The sequence below is a fragment of the Acomys russatus genome, chromosome 12 (assembly GCF_903995435.1).
Source record: "Acomys russatus chromosome 12, mAcoRus1.1, whole genome shotgun sequence".
Lineage (NCBI taxonomy): Eukaryota > Metazoa > Chordata > Mammalia > Rodentia > Muridae > Acomys > Acomys russatus.
Window position 1 is genome coordinate 41,990,289 of NC_067148.1, and position 21,847 is coordinate 42,012,135.

Sequence of the window (21,847 nt, forward strand, 5' to 3'; positions counted from 1 at the left end):
CCTCCCAGCTAGTGGGGTGACAATCTGTGAGAGGTGAAGAATAAAACGTGGCACAGTACCATCTTTAACCCATGCTAGGTCATAGCCTTCCAGAGAGTGACCTTGTGGTTTACTCTTCCTACACCTTTGAACACAGTAGAACTTGTGACTTTTACAAGAAGAATGAATCCTATTGGCCAATGAACAGAGCTCAGGGCTAGAGCCTAGAGGAAGGATCTGTGACAGGCATAGGGGCAGATTTAATTGGTGGAGGATGCAAAATGCGTGGGGCCTCTTTCATAGGGATGTGTGCCATTCACTGCAGAATTAGGGCCTAAACAATGCTCAGGATTGTCAGGGTAGGGGGATTCAGGTGGAGGCTGACAACCACCAAGTTGATTGCAGGTGAAGAGGCATCATTCATTTCCTTCAGATGAAGAATTTAGGCAGTCCTTCTTACTCCATTGCTTTTTCTAAGATGTGCTTCCTATAGAGTTGGACCAGGTTAAGCCCCGGGAGACAGCCAAGGGCTCACTGAGTCTGATGAGGGCGTGCTCCCAAGAGAGGACCTATGAGCTCCTGGCAGGGGGCACCTCGGTTTCATACAGCATGCCGGACATGTGCCCTGATAAGATGTTCAGGGACTTACAGTGGGGATCTAGATCTGAAAGCTGGTTCCCTTCTCCCAACATGTCTGTGGAGCAGACACCTTGTGAGGCTCAGTGTGTGTATGTGTTTGTATGAGGTGTTTTGCAAACAGTTATCATAACATTTAATCACAGCTGTGGCTTTTAGACAGCTGTCTGATGATATAAACAAAAGTAAGAAAATTCATGTGTGTATTTTTTGCCCACTGTGTGTGCAAGCCGTCAGAGGTGCTTGCTTTATTGTCCATCGTCAATGGAGCCGGTGATTCATGTCTGTGAAAAACCCATGTTAGGGTTGTGATGGAGAGAGATGACATCATGTTGGTTACCTGATTAATGATTGGGGCTGAGAGCCACTTTGCCTTCCCTCTGCCTCTGCTTTCTGTGGTCACCCTGCAGCCCAAACCACAGAGCAAGGCAAAGTGAGGGAGCCTAGCAACAGATGCCAGGGAGACAAAGTAAACTGGGCTTGGGTGGGGCCCTCGTCTGGCTCACTCTGTGGCTGAGCTGGTTAGCTGTGATCCTTATGGTCCTCCAACAATGCAGGCCATTGTATTTTTACCATTTGTTCCTTTCTCGGCATGATCTTGTGCACCTGAGAACTGATTTTGAGACTCTAAACATTTATTTTCCTCCAAGAGACCACAGATGACATACCAACACACACACACACACAACCTAAAAACAACATACACCCCACACACACATACACTGCACACAAAACACACCACGCACATATACATCACATGCATATTACACACTTCATACACACTACACATACACCATAAATATGGTAGGGATAGATCTTTCCCAAAGCCTACCCTATCATACGCTCACAGAAAGAGATCTAGGGCTTAAATAAAACTGACTGCATCATGGACCTCACAGCTCTTTATATAAAAAGACCTGGGTCCTACAAGGCATGGAGGCACATGCCTCCTGTAATCCCAGGGCTCTGGAGATAGACACAGGAGAACCCAGAGGTTGAAGACAGCATCTCCTACATGAAACCATCTAAAAAGAGAAAAGAACTAGACCTTTGACACTACCAAGATGTCAGTCCAGTGGATGAGGCTCCCCTCAGACTTTCAAAGGTGCCCTGGGGCTTCTTTGATGTGTGTGTGTGTGTGTGTGTGTGTGTGTGTGTGTGTGTGTGTGTGTGTAGGTGGCTTGAGTTTCTTCAAGGCAAAAGGCTTTTCTATTGCTCTGCCAAGACACCTTTAGAGTTCTGTTCGGGTGAAAAATTTGTGTAGATGTATATACCCCATTCTATTGGGTGTCCTTCTCTGCCCTCCACGCCACCCCCCACCCCACCCTAATTCCAGAAGTTTGTAGGTTCCCTTTTCATTGTCACCCTCACTGTGCCTTACAAAACATTAAAAAGGGTAGAGAGGCTTGGAGAGGGGACGTCAAGGCGGGCATCACTGGGCTTGACATCAAAATTAATGGAAGGTAATTCTGGGCCTCTATCATTTATTAGAACATAGGTTGATTTTTTTTTTTTTCTTTTTGTTTTGTTTTGAGACAGGGTCAAACTCTGCAGCCCCAACTGTCTGGGGACTGGCTATATAGACCAGGTTAGCCTAGAACTCAGAGATCTGCTTGTCTCTACCTCCCTAGCACTGGGTGGGATTTTTTTTCCTTCCTTTTTTCCTTTCTTTCTTTTTTTTTTTTTTTTTTTTTTTTTTTTTTTTTGGGCAACTTTTCTTTTTCTCAGGTCTGCCTCACCTCTTTGGCTCAGTCTAGTTCTCTCAGCCACTTTAACGTAAGGCCCAGCTTCCTTCCTGCTGTGGAAGACAAGGCAGCAATGAGTGGGCGAGGTTCCTGTGGGAGGATTCAAGGAGCAGAAGGAGAGTGTGCTGTGATTTTTGCTGAACCCCTGGGCATCAGGCACGGACAGAGTCCTTGCTTATGAGCTTGATAGAAGCCAAGGGATACCTTGGGTCTGGGGAAATGATCCCTGTGTCAACAATAAATGTCTTCAAGTATTGTCTGGGGACAGGCAGAGCAAACCAAGCCTGCCCCTGGGCTGCAATGGTGTGGGAGTCCCAGCCTTCCACATGGCCAGAGGCTTAGACTACAGCACCTGACTCTAACAGGCTGTCTTATTAACTGGCCTCCACTCTCACCTGTAATGTTAGTCCTACTAGAATTACCCCACAGACCTTGCCATTACAATGTTATCCAAAGCTATTTCTCTAATTAACTGTATTTTGTAGACTAAAGAACTTTAAACTGGCATTTGTAAAATGTTAAGGTGAGACCAGCTAGCTGCTGGAAGCCAGTCCTCTCCTTTCCAGGGAGTTTTCCTCACGTGAGACACTTCTCCAAAGATGGTTGCCCATTCTCTTTAAAAGGCCGTAGTACTCCCCAAACTACGCCTCCCTCATCTCCTTGAGCCAGGTCCCCCTGCCCCTCAGAACCCATCTTTCTCTATGTTCACCCTCTCGCTAACCCAGTCCTTCGAAGCAATGCCCAGAGACGTTCTAGGATGCTGATCCATATGCACACAGACCAGCGCCCATGTGTTCGTTGTTAACAAGAAGCAAGCCAGCCGGGCTCAGATGTGATCCTGGCTTCTTCAGATTCTTTCTGGAGAATAGAGAAACAGGCCAGGGACCATGCTGTTTTTCCTTTTGAGCCTGAAAAGGGCCCTTCTAGGGCGAAGAAAACAGGTCACCCCGGTTTGCTGTGCGGGCCATGGGGAGATTATACAGCCCGGATTGGCTAAGGGCGCAGCCTCCTTGGGTTGTTTCTGTCCATAGCGCACAATATCGGAACCTTCTGGTTGCGTGCCCGCATGGCTAGGCTTTAAAGTTAAATCAGGGACGGTCCCGCTGAGTGGACGTGGAAGGCCTGTGCTAGGAGTCGGGTCATTGTCCCGCGTAGAAACCAGCTCCTCGCCGCGCCCTGCCGGACCACGGCTGTAACTCGGATTTGCGGCTCCCTACTGTCCTGCATGGCTAGGGGCGGTAGCTCTGTGGTCCCCAAGGCCACGCTGGTTCAGAAGCCCACAGCGGGCGTGTGCAGCTGCGCTCGGGTAGAAGCTCATTCGCTGTGGTTCCGTGTGGTTCCAGCTCAAGCCACGCGTGTCCTAACCGAAGGCGTGCTTCCCGAGGCCTAGGCTAGTCTCCCGCGCTGACTCAGCCGATGACCGCTAGGGAGTGTCTGCGGGTGGGGTCCCCAGGGTCATTCCCCCTCCGCCTTTCCGGTGTCTGCCGCAGGGACTGGGTGGTGATTGATGGCATCGCAGCCGGCTCGCCTGGAACAGTCAGGGGAGGGAGGCGGTGCAAGGGGAGGAGCGTGGGCGGGACCACAAAGGAACGTGGGGTCCCTGGCGGGCAGACTATGGTGGGCCTCACGGAAGGAGCGCTTGCTTGGGCTTGGAGTGCAGTCGTAGGTGAAGCAGGCGACTGAAGGGACAAGGATGTGGCCGCGTGGGAGGAGCGTTGGAGGCAGAGGTGGGTGGAGCCGGAGAGGAACGGGTACACCCCCTGGAAAGAGCGCGGGAAAGGGGCTGGGAAGGAAGGCGTGGCAGGCATAGGGATGGGTGGGGAGTGGGGGCGGGGTTAGGCGGGGCAGGGGCGGAGTGTGCCTCGGGCTGCTCTCTTGCCACCCCCGCCCCCGGCCCAGGGCCACCTGTGCCCCGCCCTGCCAGCCGCACCCCAGCTCGGGAACCACGGAGCCGGGTGTCCGAGTTGGGTGCGCCAAAAAGGATCGCCTGGATCTGGGAATGTGGCCTCGCTGAGAGCCCTCCGCCGGTGGACAAGGGAGCGGGTCTGTGGCGCGAACTTGTGGGTAGGAAGTTGGTCTACACTTCGGCAACATGACCAGCACAGCAAGCTCGCAAAACAAGGAAATCGATTGTCTGAGTCCAGAAGCTCAAAGACTGGTAAGAGGAAGACGCGGTTCAGACCTGCGCCTGCCAGCAGCCGCTACCGCCGAGTTTAGGTCCCCGCTTGGCTCTAAGGTCAAGGGCAGCGGCCTCTTCAGCTGCTGTGGTCTTGCTGGAGCAGAGGCGGGTGGGCTCGGGGAAAGAGCCACTCGCAAATCCTGAAATAGGGCAGGTTCTGCCTGCCATCAGGTGGTTGCCTGAGTGCAAGTTGTCCGCAGGTGGCGCTCTGAAAAGTACATTTTACATCCCAATGCCCCTCTCAAGGACGAAAAGGAGCGTGGTCTCTCCCTCCGCCCGTGGTGATGGTCTCTAGGCAGGCTCTGCTCAGCTGGCCCGCTCTGGCCAGGATCCAGCCGAGGTCTGAGATCCGAGAGTGGTGTAGAGTTTCACGGCAATTGCTGGCTTCGTATTTTAGAGTACAGCACCTAGGAACTGGGCCCTCATCCGGTAAGGGCATACCACCTTGCTTTGGGTAGCTTGGAGGGCTTACAAGCTCTTGACCTTAGGAACACCTCCCTCAAGGATCCGGGGCCCCCAAATCTACTTTGGCGAGTGTCAGGAGCCTCTCGTGTTTTGCAGGGTCCTACAAACTTACCTAACTTGTGGAAGGACAATGGATGAGGACTATCACCTTAAAATTGGGCACCCGGGTGTTGGAGACCTTTGGTTGTTAAATCCTCCGTAGCTTATGGTTGTGGTTTGGGGTCTGGGAGCAGAGACAGGATCAGTAACCCACACCAGCCTTGAACTCAGGATCCTCATGTGTCAACCTCTGCAGTGTTGGCTTCACAGGTCTGCCCCTCCCCACCTAGTGCGTTACTGTGGCTGTTTATGAATGGGAATATTTAAAAGTAAAAGGAACTCTTGGAAACTGTATTCTATGGAGTTAGTACTAGAGCAAGAGGGAGACCCAAGGTTCCTTCTTAATCGGGTTTTTGTGAGCCCTTGGTAAAAGTGTGAGACTTAGTCATTTATTGACCAGGTAAGAGTTGGTCCTATGGATGGCTTTTGTGGAATAGGCAAGATGAGAGTTGCTTTGACTGGGGGAGCTTCCTCGAAGTGCTGGGAAGGTGTTAAGTAAACTTTGATTGCAGTGACTGGCTTGAAAAGTGCTTGCCGGGGACTGTTTTTTTTTTTTTTTGGTTTTCTTTTGTTTGTTTGTTTTTTTCTGTCTGCTGTTTTACTGTGCTTATTCCATGACCTCACTTAGGTTTTTGGCAGTAAATCAGGCTTTTGGAGCTAGTCGATAACCTGTAGACCTAGGAAAGAAACCTGCAGGGCCACTTTGGAGCCCTCTTCAAGGGAGCCTTGAGATCAGGGAGGAGGAAGAAAGGCCTCTGAGCCGGTGGTGTTCAGAACAGAGGCCCAGGCACACCATAGAAGGCAAGCATGGAGAGGAAGTCAGCCCTGGGCTTGCTCTAGCATACAGGAACCAAGAGCTGAGTCCTGCGCAAAGGGAAGAGTAAACAGTAGGCCCTGAGAACAGAATGTAAGGAAGGCAGGGACAGACCCAAGAGGTGGGAATCCACCTCCAGCTCCAAGACACGAGCCCCAGTCCCCTATACAACTCTTGGAGCCTGTCTGGGACCCAGGCAAGATAGTTAGTGCCCAGCAGTAAGAGGCTAGAACCAGGTCCTTCTTTTCCTAATGCTCGGCAGGCTGATCAAGGCTCACCATCCCTTTCGTCCCTTTTCCAGAATCCAGGAAGCGCAGAACGCTAAGGAGTGTGTGAATGTTTACATGTGAGATTGTGGCCGAATTCATCTAGCAGTGAGCCCTGCCCTGTCCCAGATGAGGTTATTTTTAGACTTTCTCTTAATGCCATGAAACCTGCGCACACCGCTGGCTCTGCAGCTCTCTCTATAGCATTTTGATGAAGGACTGTGATGTGACAAAATGTGGTCTAAGGCCCCTCTTACCCTTCTAAAATCTAGCAATGCTGACTTCTGGCACATATTTGGTCCCAGAAAATTCTAGAAGGAAGGTATGAATCTTTAAGAGGTTTACGAAACAATAGCAAAAAAAACTTTGTTAACAAAGAATACGGAAAAAGAAACAAAACGTGTGCCCTGTTTATGAGGCTAGCGGCCTGTTGGGCAGGAAGTGTGCAGGGGTACGACATAGACAGTGTGTTAGAAGCGGGGCCACCCAGCTGCCTTGGACCCTGGGTCGAGCATGTAGCTGGAGATGGCAGTGGCAGTTATAGAATGGCATTTGTGTTCCGCAGGAAATGTCCCTGATTAGCAGGAGCAGGGTCTCCAGTGGACAAGGGCTGGCTTGACTAGTTAGGAGAGGACCAGGTAGGCAGGAAGAAGCAGGCAGATGGCGTGGCCTCCTCAGTCCTGAAGCTAAGACAGAGGGTAAGATTGGAGCAGAGTGTGGTAAGACAGGCCTAGACATCTAGGAACCCAGTTGTAGGCCAGCCTAGGCTACACAGCAAGACCCTGTTTCAACTCTCTAGAGGCCGAGGATATATATAACTAACACTCTGTGGTGGAACGCTTGCTCAATGCTGTGTTCAAGGCCTCAGCACCACAAAGGAAAAAGGAAGGGAGAGAGCAGAGCATTAAGCACTCCTGATGGTGAAGAGTCTGAGGCTCCACAGCCACTGCAGAAATGCGTTCTTCTTTCTTTCTGCCTTCCTTTCTTCCTTTGGTTTTTTTCTTTCTTTTATCTTATGTGTATGGGTGTTTTGGCTGTATGGATGTCAGTGCTCCGCTTGCCTGCCTGATTCCAGTGAAGACTAGAAGACTAGGGCTTCAGATCCCTTGAACTGGAGTTAATAGACAGCTATGCGCCACCATGTAGGTGCTGGAAATCGAACCCGGGGCCTTGGGAAGAGCAGCCTGTGCTCTTAACCACTAAGCCATCTCTCCAGCCCCAAAGTGGCATCATTCAACTTCCGTAACTTCTTGGCGTTGCTCAGGCTGGCTGTGTCATCTCTGGTCTCTATCAACACACTGATGAACGCTTACCCTGAATGGGACTGGTCCATGCCAGGGCCAGGATTCACATAGATGAGTACGGGTAGAAGTTAGCTCTACCAGAGATGTGTGAATCACAGCCCACAGGCTGAACAAGGGCAGGATGTCTACCACGACAGCCCTGTACTACAGTGTGCAAATGTTTATTTTGTAACTCAGTCAGTCCCAAGGCTCTCGAACTTTGTAGGCAATATCGTCTCACAATAGAGCCCCTCTCACAGGAATCTATACCCCACCCAGTCCTCAGGTCTTGGAACCGGGAGCCTGGACTGGCATTCTAAATGTGTTGTTTCCCCCACATAATTAAGGTAAAAAATAGTAAGTTCTTTTCTTTTGAGTTGTAGCTCTAAGGCCATTTTCTTTATTTTTTAGCCTAACTTAGTGTGTGTGTGTGTGTGTGTCCCAAGCATGTTTGTCCTCCCTCCTGCCCTCTCTCTCCTTCTTCCTTTCTCCCTCCTTCTCCCTTCCTCCTTCCCTCCTTCCCTCCCTCCCATCCCCCTTCTCTCTGTGTCTGTTTCTCTGTCTCTGCTCTGTCCATCTCTCTGTCTCTCACTTTGTTTCTGCCTGTGCCTCTCTGTCTCTTTCTCTCCTATGCCACACACACACACACACACACACACGTATATGTATATGTATACATATATGTGTATATATATATGCGTGTGTGTCTGTCTCTTTCTCTCTCTCTCTCTCTCTCTCTCTCTCTCTCTCTCTCTCTCTCTCTCTCTCTCCCCTATGCCAAGCAAGCACTCTAACCAAACAGCCCAGCCCCAAGTCCTCAGCACTGTTGATTTCTGTTGCCACGTTGGCCTGAGTGATTTAAGAGCTTACTTTGGTGAGGGTGTTTCTGATTTTCCCTCCATAGGACTTTTTATTTCCCATCACTGTGGCTTCCCATTTTGTTGTTTTGAGTTCCAGGCTCCTCTCAGCCAGCACTGCAGGCAGATGGAGGTTGACTTTGAGATACCTGTACTTGAGGCTGAATTCATGCGCTTCCTGGCTTGGGAAGGATAGAGACCTTGAAAGACCTGCATAGGGTGCCGGTCTCCTGCTCCCATAGAACTGGCCGTAGCTTAGGTCACTGCTCATCCCAGTCCAGAGGCCACAGCTACCAGGCCATTCTAATTATCAGCTCCCGAGCCCAAACCTCCCAGTACAGGAGACCATGAACTAAGACGGAAGTGAGTCTCTTGTAGTATCCGTCTTGGGTGACAGTGGACACTGAATTTCCCCTTTTCTCTAGGTTGGTTTCTGTTCAACCTAACAGCTGTGACATAGCGGAAGCCTCCTTTGCAAACTGCGTAAAACTTGAGGCTGAGCCACCACCTCCCCTGAATGAGAGCAGGAACTCAGTTATTTCTGGTGGCCATTTCTCAGCCCAGCCGATTGGCGCTGAACCTGCTTAGGGTGAGACGCTTGCTCACTCTACACAGGACAGATCCAGGCAGGCATCATCAGCACCACACATTACTCCTCAAAAGGCAATGCTCAAAAGGAACCGCTTATCCCAGAAAAATCAGGCTGTGTGACTCAGCACTGGAGCTGGTTGTGACCGGTCACTCTGATGCCAGAGTTCCCAAAATTCCACTCAATTTACAGGCTTAACCTTAGGGCCCAGAGCCCTTTCCTCGCAGCTTCGGGAAAGGGAGGGCTTTAATTACCTGATGGCATTTACTGGAGGCCAGCTGTTCCCCTTTGGGTTTTAAAGACATTAGCTTACTTATATAGGATGGACTTTCTGGACTTACTGTGATTGTAGCTGTAGTTGAGTGAATTAGCTCCTTCCTCCCAAACTAAACCAAACATTAGTGTGAATACAGCCAAGAAGTAATTCAAAATGGCCAAGTGATTGCTGACCACTGCACCGGTCACCCGCCCCAGGGGCAAATTCCAGAACAACCGATAAAGGCAGAGACAACAGTTAAGCCACTCCCAGCCCTCCCAGTATGCATTCCAGGGGGAGGCAGGTTGGTTTCCCTTGAATCTAAAGTATGGCCACTTTATAATAAAGAAGTAATTCAGCTGGGGTGGTGCATGCCTTTAATCCCAGCACCCCAGAGGCTGGAGGATCTCTGTGAGTTCAAGGCCAGTCTGGTCAAAAGAGTGAGTTACAGGACAGGCAGGACTATGTAAAGTAGCAGTTTCTTTCTTTCTTTCTTTCTTTCTTTCTTTCTTTCTTTTTTCTATTTTGTTGTTGTTATTTATTTATTATGTAGACAGTGTACATCAGATCATATTATAGATGGTTGTGAGCCACTATGTGGTTGCTAGGAATTGAACTCAGGACCTCTGGAAGAGCAGTCAGTGCTCTTAACCGCTGAGCCATCTCTCCAGCCCCCTTTCTTTCTTTTTTAAAGATTATACTTTTTGGTTGTGTCTATGTATGTGTATATTGTGCACTTGAGTGCAGGAGGCCAGAAGAGGACATCAGCTCTCCTGGAGCTGTAGTTACAGGTGGTTATGAGGGTCTCCTCCCAGCCTAATGTGGGAGCTGGAATCCAAACTCTAGTCCTCAAGATGTATTAACAAGTGCCATTAACTGCTGAGCCATCTCTCTCTCCAGTCTTTTAACATATGCGTGTGTTTGTGTGTGTGTTATTTTATTGGAGGGGAATGGGTGTGTGTGCCACAGCATATATAGAAGCCAGAAGGTTCTAGGAACTCAGATCAACAGGCTTTCATGCCAGGTGCCTTTACCCACTGAGCCATCTTGCTGACGTGCCATTTTTATTTTATTTTACTTTTGGGGGCACAGGTTCTTACTCTGTGGCCAGACTTTTTTCATAGTTGTGATAGTCCTGTCTTTGAGTGCTAGGATCGCATGCAGATAAAGGCCACCATATTTCACCCATAACATTGGTTATATATGTGCATGGCAATGCCGTGTGTGTGTGTGTGTGTGTGTGTGTGTGTGTGTGTGTGTGTGAGAGAGAGAGAGAGAGAGAGAGAGAGAGAGAGAGAGAGAGAGAGAGAGAGAGTTTCCTAGAGGAAGAGAGTAAGCCCCTCCCCCAGTTGCACTTCTGAACTTGGTGTGAACTGCGTTGCTGCCTCTCCCTCCATCAGTAGCTGTCATAGAAGACACTTCACGAGTTGTAAAAACAGCTAAATTTACCAGGACCCCTGCTGAATCAGCATGGTGAGGTTTATGTAGACAATGTCAGCCATTCCTTCACGGGAGTAGACAGTGACAGATAAGGAGCTGGTGGGGGCTCTGAAAATCGGGAGGCTTGCCGAGTCCCCTCAGCTGGGCAGTGGAGAATTAAACCCCGGGGTCAGCTGGCTTGAAATTAGTGCTGACTGGCACCACTGTCTACAGTGCTTCAGGCCGTTCCGGCAGAGAGCAAATCTGCAACCATTTGCTTCCACTGCCTCGCTCTCCCCACTGCCTCGCTCTCCCCACTGCCTCAGCTTCGCAGCACTCTGAAACAACCCCCCCCCCCCCCCCCCCCCGTCCTCCCCCAACTCCTTTTTGACACCGGAGTGTTATATTGCCGACACTGGTCTGGATTTCCTGACCCTCCCACTTGTGGCTCAGAAGTGCTGGCCTCCACGCATGTGATCCCACACCCAGCATATTACCCTTTTCTGTGTCTGGTAATTTCCACATGAGAGGATGTTGAATGGGGCTTTCTTTTTCTAAATAAGACAAAGGAAGTGGAGATGGAAGACTGGTAGGAGACTCTGTTTTTGCTGTTTTCTAAGCTATATTAGATGTTACTTGTGAGTCTTGTTTTATGAGATTGAACTCGGGGCCTCGGCACATGCCCGCAAGCATGGCTAATGCTTGCTATGTTACACTCCAAGCCTATGTCACTCTCCAGTCACTGGGATTCAAACCTTTATCTTGCAGATTGTGTGGCACCTTTCTACCTCCAGCCCTGGTTGAAATGATCATTGAATTAAAACATGGCTGCTGCTTCTTCTTTTTTCCTTTTTTGTTTGTTTGTTTGTTTTTGTTTTTGTTTTCAAGACAGGGTTTCTCTATGTAGCTTTGGCTGTCCTGAACTCACTCTGTAGTCCAGGCTGGCCTTGAACTCACAGAGATCCGCCTGCCTCTGCCACTCCGAGTGCTGGAACTACAGGCGCGCGCCTCCAGAACATGGCTAAGCATAGTTGTTTCCAGGATTGTGGACTGAGTAAAAGAAGGGTTGTATTGTGAGAATCCCCTGCCTAAGGAGATGGAAACAGTGTCTTTCCTCCTCTCTGAAGGTCCCATCGACAAACCAAAGTAACATTTCCCTGAAGCTCAACCTTGGGACTCCAAGGTTTCTTCTAGAGATCATGGGCGAAAGGATGTGGTTGATTCCAAAGGTGCTGCCCTGGAAAGTCCTTGCTCAGCCACACGGACACACATACTTTATGTTCACCGTCTCCAGCCTACATATTCTAGCGCCTCCCGAGACCCCACAGCCATGTGCACTTAGGACGGGGTTGCATAGGCACGGCTGGGAGGCATGGTAGGACTCTCCGGTGGCTTTCCCACCCCTTCCTTATTAAGGAATGTCAACACTCAGCTAGATCTTGCAGGCAGGCACAGCTTACGTGATGAAGACAGCAGCTGTTTTGCTTGCTGGACAGTATTCTGCGGCAAGTTGTTACAAGCTGGCCTGTGTCTGGGGTCTGCAGTTTTCTGGCTTATTCTTAGAAAGAGCGGTGTCAACAGTCCACGAAACCTTAGGAGTGGGTTTCAGGGAACAATCTAGAATGGAACAGACAGAGGTGAGGGAGTAGAGCCTAGATAAGGTTCCTGGAGGGAACCCCTAAATTAAGAAGGGTCAGCCCTCTTTGGTCAGCCCTCCAAGTCCTTAGTCATGGCTTTGGTGTGGCCCATGTCATAAGTATTGTCTTCCTTCATGTCAGATATGACCTAGGATGTCACGTATGTTAGGCAAGCCAGTTTCTCTTAGAGATTATGCAGCTTGGACCTTACCTCTGTCATGGGATTACCAAGCTGTGTCCCAGAACTGTGGTAGATCTCACACTTAAGGCCAGGTCTGCAGATGCCCTCTCTACCTCCACCTGGGGGACTCTGCTCCCCTGAGAACACTCAACTCAGCCTTGGGCACCGCCGGGACTACCCACGGGGTCCCTCAAATTCAGAGCAGTGCAGTACCTCCTTGGAGTCTGTGGGCCAAGCCAGGAGCAGTACAGGAACTGGTTTTTCATTTTTTGACTAATTAATTAACTAGTTAATTTTGATTGTGTTTTTAAAGAAATTATGCAGAGGAGGTTAAACTTCAGCCTATGACTCTATGCTCTACATCCCCTCCTATGCACTGAGGAACCTGGGCCCAATTGATCTTGTGGCCTGAGCCCTGAGTCCCAGTAGGGCAGGTGTGCCAGTGTGGCTGAGTGCCATCAGAAGGACCATGCTGAGGGACACGGCAAAGTGCTTATACCTCAAGCAGGAAGACCTGAGTTTGGAGACTCAGGACCCAAGTAAAAGTTTATCATGGACATCCTGGTAATCCTAGTGCCGGCGAGGCAGAAGGCTCCCTGGGGTTTGTTGGCCAGCTGGTCTGCTCAAACAGGCAAGCCCCAGGCTCAGTGAGAGACCCTGTATCAAAAAAGGGAGTGATTGAGGAAGACACTGATGTTTACCTCTCCTTTACACACACACACACACACACACACACACACACACACACACACAGAATAAGTAAACGTAGTTTGTACCACTGCGTGTTTGATAGGGAACTGCCCATCTCAGGAGCACCAGGTGGATGTTCATGTGGATCCGTGCCTGACCTCACCTCTGTAGATGCAGACTGACCCGAGTGTGTCACACTAAGACCCTCCTTCCCCCACCCCACCCCCCTACACACACCTTGAGAAAATCTTGAACAGAGCCTGGTACACTCTTCCCAAACTTTCATTCTGCTGTGGTTTGGTGAGCCAGGCCTCATGTAGCCCAGACTGGCCTTGAACTCCTGACTCAGCCTCCCAGGTGCTGGCGGTACAGCTGTGTTGCGTCATCATCATACCTGCCTCATTCCCCTCGTTTTCCTGTGCTGCCGTCATTCACAGTGATGCACTGTGAACTCTATAACGTGTGAGTTCGGTCTGTATAAATTCCACCTTGCTCTTTGAGCCTGCCTCAGTAGCCAGTGCTAAGCTCTCTCCAGTGCAGTCCTTGTCATCTTTGTCATCCTAACCTCCTCCTGAAGGCATGTTTCCCCAGCACTTCAATACCCTCTAAGAGTGGGCATTCCTGCCCTGACCGTGGTAGCCCCATTGTGGCCTCATTCACAGTTACAGCCGTAAAGAGCAGACTTCCTTGATCCTGGGAGCCTCGTGGGAGGAGATAGAAGGTTCTGGAAAGATGAACACTTCTTTTAAGAATGTGATGAGACACATGTGGTAGCCAAGGGACGTTGGCAGTCAGTCCATGGAACAAAGGCTGGTCTCAGCCACTGTTGCAAAGGTGCCAGCTAGTGCCCGCCTGTTTCTGTTCCACCATGCGTCCACTTGGCTGCAACCAATAGCAGACTGCTTTAAGAGTCTGCCGAATATAAGCTGTGGGGGTTTCCGTAGAAACAAAAGTCGGTAGCTGTTGCTACTTCCTGTAACCAAGGCAACTCAGGAAAGGGATTCTGTCCCTCTTCGACCTCCACCCCAGTCTGGAAACCACCATGTGTTTGTCAGCCATGCTAGCATGGGTGTGGGTGGTGCACACCAGGATTTCCGAGCTCCCACGTAGGATTTATGTTCCGCCTGCTTGCCCTGATGCCAGCCCTCCGGCTTACTGCAGAGCCCCTTGGCTAAGTATCCAGTTCACTGACCAACTGCAGAAATTAACTTTCACTGAAATCCTTCCGTGGGCTCTAGAGCCTGTGACAGCCCCAGGGACTGGCTGGCAAAGGCTTCAGAGAGCTATTTGAGAAGTCAGTGGAGTGTCTTGACTGTCAGTAAAGTATGCACTGGGGGTGTCACTAAGCAATCTCCCTGGCCCACACAAGTATTCTTGAGGCTCCTGCCTGGAGCCCCTCTGGCCATGAAAGACTAGGCACATGGTTTGTAGCGTGTGCTCAGGTAAGGTAAGTCTACAGGAGGTCCACCCTTCACCTTCAGTGGTCCGTTTAGCATCCAGGCTCCACTTGTATGAGTGCTGGGTCTTGAGGCTATCCTGAGACTCGTGCCTAGCAAGAAAAGTATACATGCCAGGCTCGATCCTGTCCCTCTCCCGCTGTGGCCATGGTACTGATACCAAGGGTCTTAGAATCTACAGAGAAGCTGGAAGAATTTACACCTATGGGTCACAGCTCTAAGGAAGTTCTTGAGAAAGAGGATTGAAACAGTTTTGGCTTCTCTGAGGCTCTCCTTGCCATGCTTGTTACTCAGGGTGAATGTGTCCTTAGACGTGTGTGTGTGTGTGTCTTACCCATGGTGATGGGTGTGTCTATGGATCGTGTGTGTCACCAGGGTGGATGTGTTCTTGGATTGTATGTCTCACCCAGGGAGATGTGCCCTTAGATTTGAGTGTTGCTTATGGGGTGTAAAGGGGCGTCTGGAGTCAGAGGATCAGCTTTGTGGAATTGTCATAGGCAGCCTTGGTGGTCTATGGGACCTCTCCAGCTGTCCCCACCCCAGGAAGTACCTCAGTTTAAAAGCCCAGCCTATAAAGCTGTTTATAGGATCCCAGGTCTTGGGCCACAGCAGCTAGGGGAGTGCCAGCCCTGGCCCATAGAAGGCAAGGGGGAATTTACATTTGAACCAGTAGCTTTGGGGAGTTCCCAAGAAGCTAGCAAGCCTGTGGCTTGTCACAGGAGCCTGGCCCTGTCATCTCCTGTCTCTGCCCTGCCCACGAACCACGATGAAGAGCCAAGATGGGCCTATACCTGGGCAGTTTCTAGAGCGACCAACAGAACCATGTTCGCTTTCCTGTGAGCATGAGTTTGGAGAGTTTAGTTCCCTTCTCTCTCTCTCTCCTTTTCTTTTCACCTTTTTACCTCTTTTCTGAAAAGGGTCTAATATCCCAAGGCATACATGAACTCCCACACAGCAAGGTCCCTGCCCTTGGGGAAGCGCCAGCATGCAGGGGTGGGGGTGGGGGGGTGGCGGCGGCGAGGGAACACTTGTGAAGTCCCAGTGGGCTCTGGGCCTCTGGAGGAGAGGCAGCAGGTTCCTGTTGGTGCTCCTCAGGAAACTGCCCGCGGTCCCCCACAGGCTAAGGGCAGCAGTTGGAAGGATGTGCGTGCTTGGAGAGTTTTTAATCCATCTGCGGCCTCGTGCTGTGGTTTTATATTTTGTCAAAGCATCTGTCCAGGAAAGCTTTGCTCCTGGAACCTCTGCCCCGAGGCAGCCGGCCCCGAAAGTCACCTGGGCGGTTGCCACGCTGAGACAGGCCCAGGCTTTGCACTGGGCACAGGGAATGGACCTTGAGCCTGGGTGCCACATGGTGGACCTTGGCTGCTTTGTGCTTCACATCCGGCCTCCCCTGGTGACTCAGTGGGGACCATGTTCGTGACCGTCATTCCCGTCATCCTCCAGCTCCTGTCTACGTGTTGCTGTTCTTGGCAGCTTGTCTGAATAGGATGAAGCGCACCGCTGAAGCACTGGCTAATTCTTTCGGGCATCAAAGCTAGTGTGAGCCCCGCTGCCTGTACGCCTTGTCTCATGAAGACACGCACAGTCCTCCGTAGGGTTTGGATCAGTGTCAGTGTCTGGCTCCTCTGTCTGCTGGTGTTCGGTTGGACAGGTTTCAGGAAACAAGATGATTGCCATCACTTCCTGGACTGTGAGGCTCCGTCTCCCCCACGAGTCACGTGAGCGCTGTAGGAGCTGTGGGTGCCTCTGATGGTGGAATTTACAAGGACCCGAAGCCATATTGAATCGCAGCCTAATCTTCTAAATCCTGATATCAGAAGTAAAGCTGGCACCTGGCAGGCATCATTCGTGTGGCTCCTTTGCCAGCCCATGCCTAGCCTGACTCCTCAAAGCAGGTCTGACAGCTTTACAGTTTTCAGCACTGTTGAGCCAAAGTGGACTACAATGGGAACTGTGTCCCAAGAGGAGGTTCTTGAAGCATGTGGACCCCAGATGGGTGAGGGGCTGGCTGGCCAGGCATCCTAGCATGGGGTGTGTATGAGGTATCCAACATGCCCAGCTCAGAGGAGGCCAACAAGGGCAAATGTCATCTCAGAAGCAAAGGTCACATGCCGGTGTGTAATAAATCCCAGAGACTTCGCAGCTTTGAGCAGTGTGCATCTGTGACTTCATAGCTCTGGGGTCAGGTGTGTGGGCCTTGCCTTGCGGGACCTATGTTCCAGGTCTAAAGGGGGTATCATCAACAGTTAGCCAAGCTGGGCCCTTCTAGACCTTAGGGCCCTTTCCAAGCTCATTTGTGGTTCCAGAGCTTTCACTTTCTTGGAGGTTATAAGATGATGGCCCCTGTGCCTGTTGGTTGTCACCTGAAGGCTACTCACAGCTCTTTCTCAAGCGCAGCAAAAGGCTTGCTCTAACCCTCTTAGAGGCCTCCTCTAAGCCCACCAACTATGTTCTTTTTCCTCAGCTCAGGCCAGCTGATGAAAGCCCTTAATTTTTATAGTTCTCTCTGCCATATAATGGTGTAGTGACAGGCGTGACATCATCATGTTCACAGCCCCCCCCCCCCCACACACACATATATTCAAGGGAAGGAGACTATACAGGGGCCTACGTATAGGTATCTATTCCAGTGTAGTCAGCGGAGTTCTGAGGACCCTCCAGGAACTTGTAGGTCTTTCTTTTTTTTTTTTTTTAATAATTTTTTTTATTAATTTGTTCAGATTACATCTCAATTGTTTTCCCCTTGCTTGTCTCCTCCCATTCCTCCCTCCCTCCCTCCCTCCCTCCCTCCCTCCCTCCCTCCCTTCCTCTTCCACCCTATTCCCTTCCCTTGTAGGTCTTTCTAAAACTCTAACAACTACACCCTTTCTGTCTCTGCCCCCCTCTGGTGGTCTTATCCTTCTTCTGTCTCCCCGTGCCCCCCAAACCCTTTCCTGTTCCTCCTCCTTGTCCAAGTCGATGGACTGCTGTCTAAACCCTTCTCTAGTCTCTGCCTTCTTAGAAAGGAACCAAGAGGTGCAGGGCCCCGCGCCTTCCCACACAAGGGTAGGTCTTGGATGTAAGGCGCTTTCTTCATCCTTCCTTTCCAGCCCTGGGTGGTTCTTACAGACCTCAAGTGCCCACTTAGGACATGTAACTGGTGTGGAACCTTTAAAATGACACCAAGTACCAGAGCTCTGACACGGCCATGACAAGACAGCACTCCACCACTGGGCCCAGCTTGTGGTGTTGGATGCCCTTTGATTGGAAAGACAGGGGCTTGGACTGGTAAGGGGCCACACAAACAAAGCCTGTTATGGAGTCAATTCCTTGGAAGTTGGAAAGAAATCTCTTGTGATTCAACTTAGTATTCAACTTAGCTTAGAATGGAAAGAGATCAGGGCTGGGCATGGGCATGAGCTCCTGAAATCCCAGCACGGCTGAAGGTGGGAGGCTGAGGCGGGAGGATGGTGAACTTGAGGCAGTCCTGGCCTATGTAGTTAGCAAAAATCAATTACAAAAAAATAAGACAGACAGAAGAAAGGAAGAAAGAAGGATCAATTTGGTGTGTGTGTGTGTGTGTGTGTGTGTGTGTAATGTGTGTGTGTATATATGTGCATATATGTATATATATATGTGCATATATGTATATATGGTTAGGGAAATAGCCACCAGGACCTATCTCTTAGTGGGAGTGTGCCACTGAGAAAGCCAAACATGGTTAGGCTCCCGCTACTGGCTGGTCCCACTAGCCAGCTGCAGACTGCCTGGAAACTGTTGTATTAACATGACGTCGGGAACAGTAGGACATTGCAAAACTCCAGAGCAGTGGGTAGAAGAATTATTCACTGTGTGTCAAGGGAACTTACCTGCCAAGGAGGCGGGACTTGACCCCAGAGAACCTGAATTCCGGGACATTCAGCCTTTTCCTTGCCTCACTGCTGGGTTGCATGAGTTAGGAACATTCTCGCGACCTACAGACATGCAACAGGGTCAAAATGCCACCTGGGACCCCTTGGCTGGCATAGTCAGATATGTTCTGATGTCAGATCTGCTGGGGACCCTCCACTGTGCCCTTGGTTGCCCTGACGGAATCTGAGCTCCCTGCACTGCAGAGGGGCAGGGAGTCATAGGGCATCTGGGTAGGCCAAGAGTCTCACAGAGTAGATCCCGTCCATCTGTGAGGCTGCCAGTCTGGGGCCTTGCAGGAGCACCTGGCTCTGACACTAGGCTGGGGCGAGAAGTGTGTCACACATAAATGAAGCTCTCAGAGCAGTGCCCACTTGGCATTTAGTTAGGGCTCGGTAGTCACCCTCCTGCCCTCAGGGGACAGCAGAGGGTACCAAGCTCTGTTGCACTGTGTCTCTCCTCCTCTACATATGTACCTATGACATAACTTTATTTCTAAACCTGGCTTGATAAGACTTCACCAACAGTGCTGCAGCCCATGGCAATCTTAGCACATGATTTTCCTTTCCTTTATGAGTCAGGAACTTTCACCTCTGTACGAAAAGGAAGCACTTCTAGGCTCTTCTTTGGCATATGGAAAGTCTAAGAGTCGCCACTCTCTGTGCTTTGGGGCCATCACAAAGTAAACTGAGGACAACCACAGTTACAGGTGCTGCCTGTGGATGTGATGGTGACTGAGAAGCAGGTAGTACATACGATGGGAAAAGTCTGGACAAAGGGAGTCGAAGTTTGAGCAAGAAAGAAAAAGATGGTGCTGGATTTGATCATGCCGCTCAGTATCGCACAGTTTTCAAAACATAGGAGTTATTTGTTTCTGAATTTTCCCATATAAAATTTTTGGACTTTGGTGGACCCCAGCTAACTGAAACTAGATAAGGGAGGAGCTTCCGGCCACTCTTCATCCCACTCCCAACAACCCTGCCACTGGAGTGCATCTGTGAATCACCACAGTATCCTCGTTAAGCTCTAAACAAGATTTTCTCTCCACTGTGTCATTAACTATGTACCCGGAAGTTGCCTGGTCTGTTCTCTAATAAGGTTTCTGGGTCTGTTTCAGGCGGAGGCCAGGCTTGCAGCGAAGCGTGCAGCCCGTGCCGAGGCTCGAGAGATCCGGATGAAGGAGCTGGAACGGCAGCAGAAGGAGGTAATGGGGACCGGGGGGGGGGGGGGGGGGGGCTGATGTAGCAGCCCGTGAGCTTGCCCTTTAGCTGAGTTTCTAGGGCAGGTTTCTGACTGAGAAGAGCTGGAGAGACCTGACTTTAGGCTTCTCTCTGACAGTGAGTGGGGGTTACGGTCTAGATCCTCTCAGTTAGAACCAGAAAAGAGAAAAGTGATTTTTTAAAATTTAATTCATTAAAAAAAAAAGTTTTCTCTGAGACTTATATAGTATCTATCAGCAATTAGAGTGAACATTGGAATAAGTGGTCACAGGAACAAATGTGCTCTGGGGGACCAAGGTGGTTTACAGGTGCCCACGCCCCTTCGTTCTGTCTGATGTTGGTTTTTAAAACCTGAGTCTGAATTCCTTCCCAACAGCCAGTGTGGGCTCTTTAGGTAGGCAAATGAACCCTCTGGGGAGCATTCACCTCAGCCCTAACACCCCCACCTCCACGCTGCAGGGCTTGTCTGTGATGAAGGTTTGAAATGGCCACTGCAGTAGTGACCGGCTGCTGCAGAGGTCCTTCGTATGCAGGTTCTGGCTCTGATTATGTCGCCCAGCTGGCGATCACCGTTTGTGGAAATTTGAGATTCCTCTTTCCCTCAGACCATTGCAAATTCCGCCACCTTCTTCCCAGTGAGGCCCAAGCCTGTCGTGTGCGCTGTAGGGACAGCTGGGCCACCAGCTTGTGATGTTCATGGTCTCTCCCTGCCTGGGGACTTTGCCACCCCAGGAGGAAATATGCCAACAGAAGACAGGATGTGGCCGGACTTGATTTGGGGAAGGAAACTTCTAGGTGGTATGTGGGTAGCCAGAGTGCTAGGAGTGTCAGCCTTCAGCAAAGGAATACCAGAGCCCCAGTGTGGGGGAAGGGGGTGGGGTCAAGGCAGTCACCCCAGTGAGAGGACCTCACCCGTGTCCTGTGGTGATCAGGAAGTGACCTGTAGATGGATTTGGCAAGCTTCTCGTGTGTTAAGCTATGAGCAGAAAATTAAACCAGTATTGGAAGGTGGCTCACTCTGTCTTTCCTTCTGGTTACAAATGCAAATAAAAATTTAAAAGGGTAATATGTTCTAGTCTTTGTTATTTTACATTTAGAAGTTGCTGCTTTTGTGTGTGTGTGTTGTTTTGTTTTTGTTTGTTTTTGTTTTCAAGATGAGGTCTCTGTGTTCTCTGGCTGACTTGAGGCTCCCTCTGTAGACCAGGATGGCCTCAAACTCATAGAGATCTGCCTGCCTCTGCCTCCCCTCTGTGTGTGCTACCACAGTCCTGCTTTGTGCGTGTTTTTATAATTTTTTTGTCTTAGTTTTCTGGGAGAAGCACGGGGCAGCGTTTCCCCAGCATCTGTCTCTCTTCAAAGCAGGTTTATCTTTTTTTTTTTTTTTGGTTTTTCAAGTCAGGTAGCCTTGGCCCACCTAGACTCGCTTTGTAGACCAGGCTGGCCTCGAACTCACAATGATCCACCTGCCGCCCGGCTTAGGTTTATCTTTTTAAAATCAGAAAATAGGCAGTCCTGGTTTTGTGTATGTGTTAATTATTTGGGCTTTTTCCAGATGAACTGTGATTAACAGGCCTTCGTGTTAACTAAAGTGCCTCCCCTAAACCTAGTCTCTTGGCCAAGGGTCAGGTGAGCCAAAGGGGACTCAGAACCGGTGAACACCTGTCAGGATGTTCCCACCAGGAAATGTCTTCAGGAAACCCACGAGAGACAAATATCTGGGCATACCAATGGAAACTAGGAAAAGACCCTACTGCTTTTTAGGCCACTGTCACGCACCTCTGAGCTGGTGCCACTAAGGTCTAGGGAACCATGCCAACCTGTGCTCCTCGGCCCGCTCGACCTTGCCATACATACTGGATAGTTTATTTGGAACTGAATACTTAAATTTTTCTTTTAAAGACCAAATCCCAATTGTTTCTCAGACCACCTGCTATCATTTTTCTCTGTGAAATATTTTTGCTCTTTCAGTAGCCATTTGTGGGCCTGCTGTGCATGGGACCCCGCTAGCTCTTCCCACTGAATGTGGGAGCCACAGGGTAGTGTGATGAGGGGGTAGATAGTTTGGAGGCTGGAGGTTGTTGTTTCTTAGGGTTACAAAGAGTAGCTCCTGTCATCTGCAGGGCCAGGAGCCCTGTGGGAGCTGCTCTTGCATGGTGCTACACCTGTCCTAGGCTCTTCTATTGTCAC

The 21,847-nt window shown here is 50.2% G+C and overlaps 1 protein-coding gene across 23 annotated transcripts in view; it reads left to right on the forward strand.

The window, feature by feature from the left end:
• The window catches only part of Lrrfip1 (LRR binding FLII interacting protein 1), a 130,453-nt gene that overhangs the window by 50,209 nt on the left and 58,397 nt on the right, over positions 1-21,847 (forward strand). For 19 of the 23 annotated variants that reach the window (XM_051154344.1, XM_051154348.1, XM_051154345.1 and 16 more), the window contains exon 2: positions 19,558-19,644. In XM_051154344.1, coding sequence (XP_051010301.1) covers positions 19,558-19,644 — 87 coding nt within the window. Of the gene's footprint in view, positions 1-4,210; positions 4,519-19,557; positions 19,645-21,847 lie in introns of those variants that run through there. The other 4 variants (XM_051154347.1, XM_051154326.1, XM_051154340.1 and 1 more) reach the window with 4 other exon arrangements.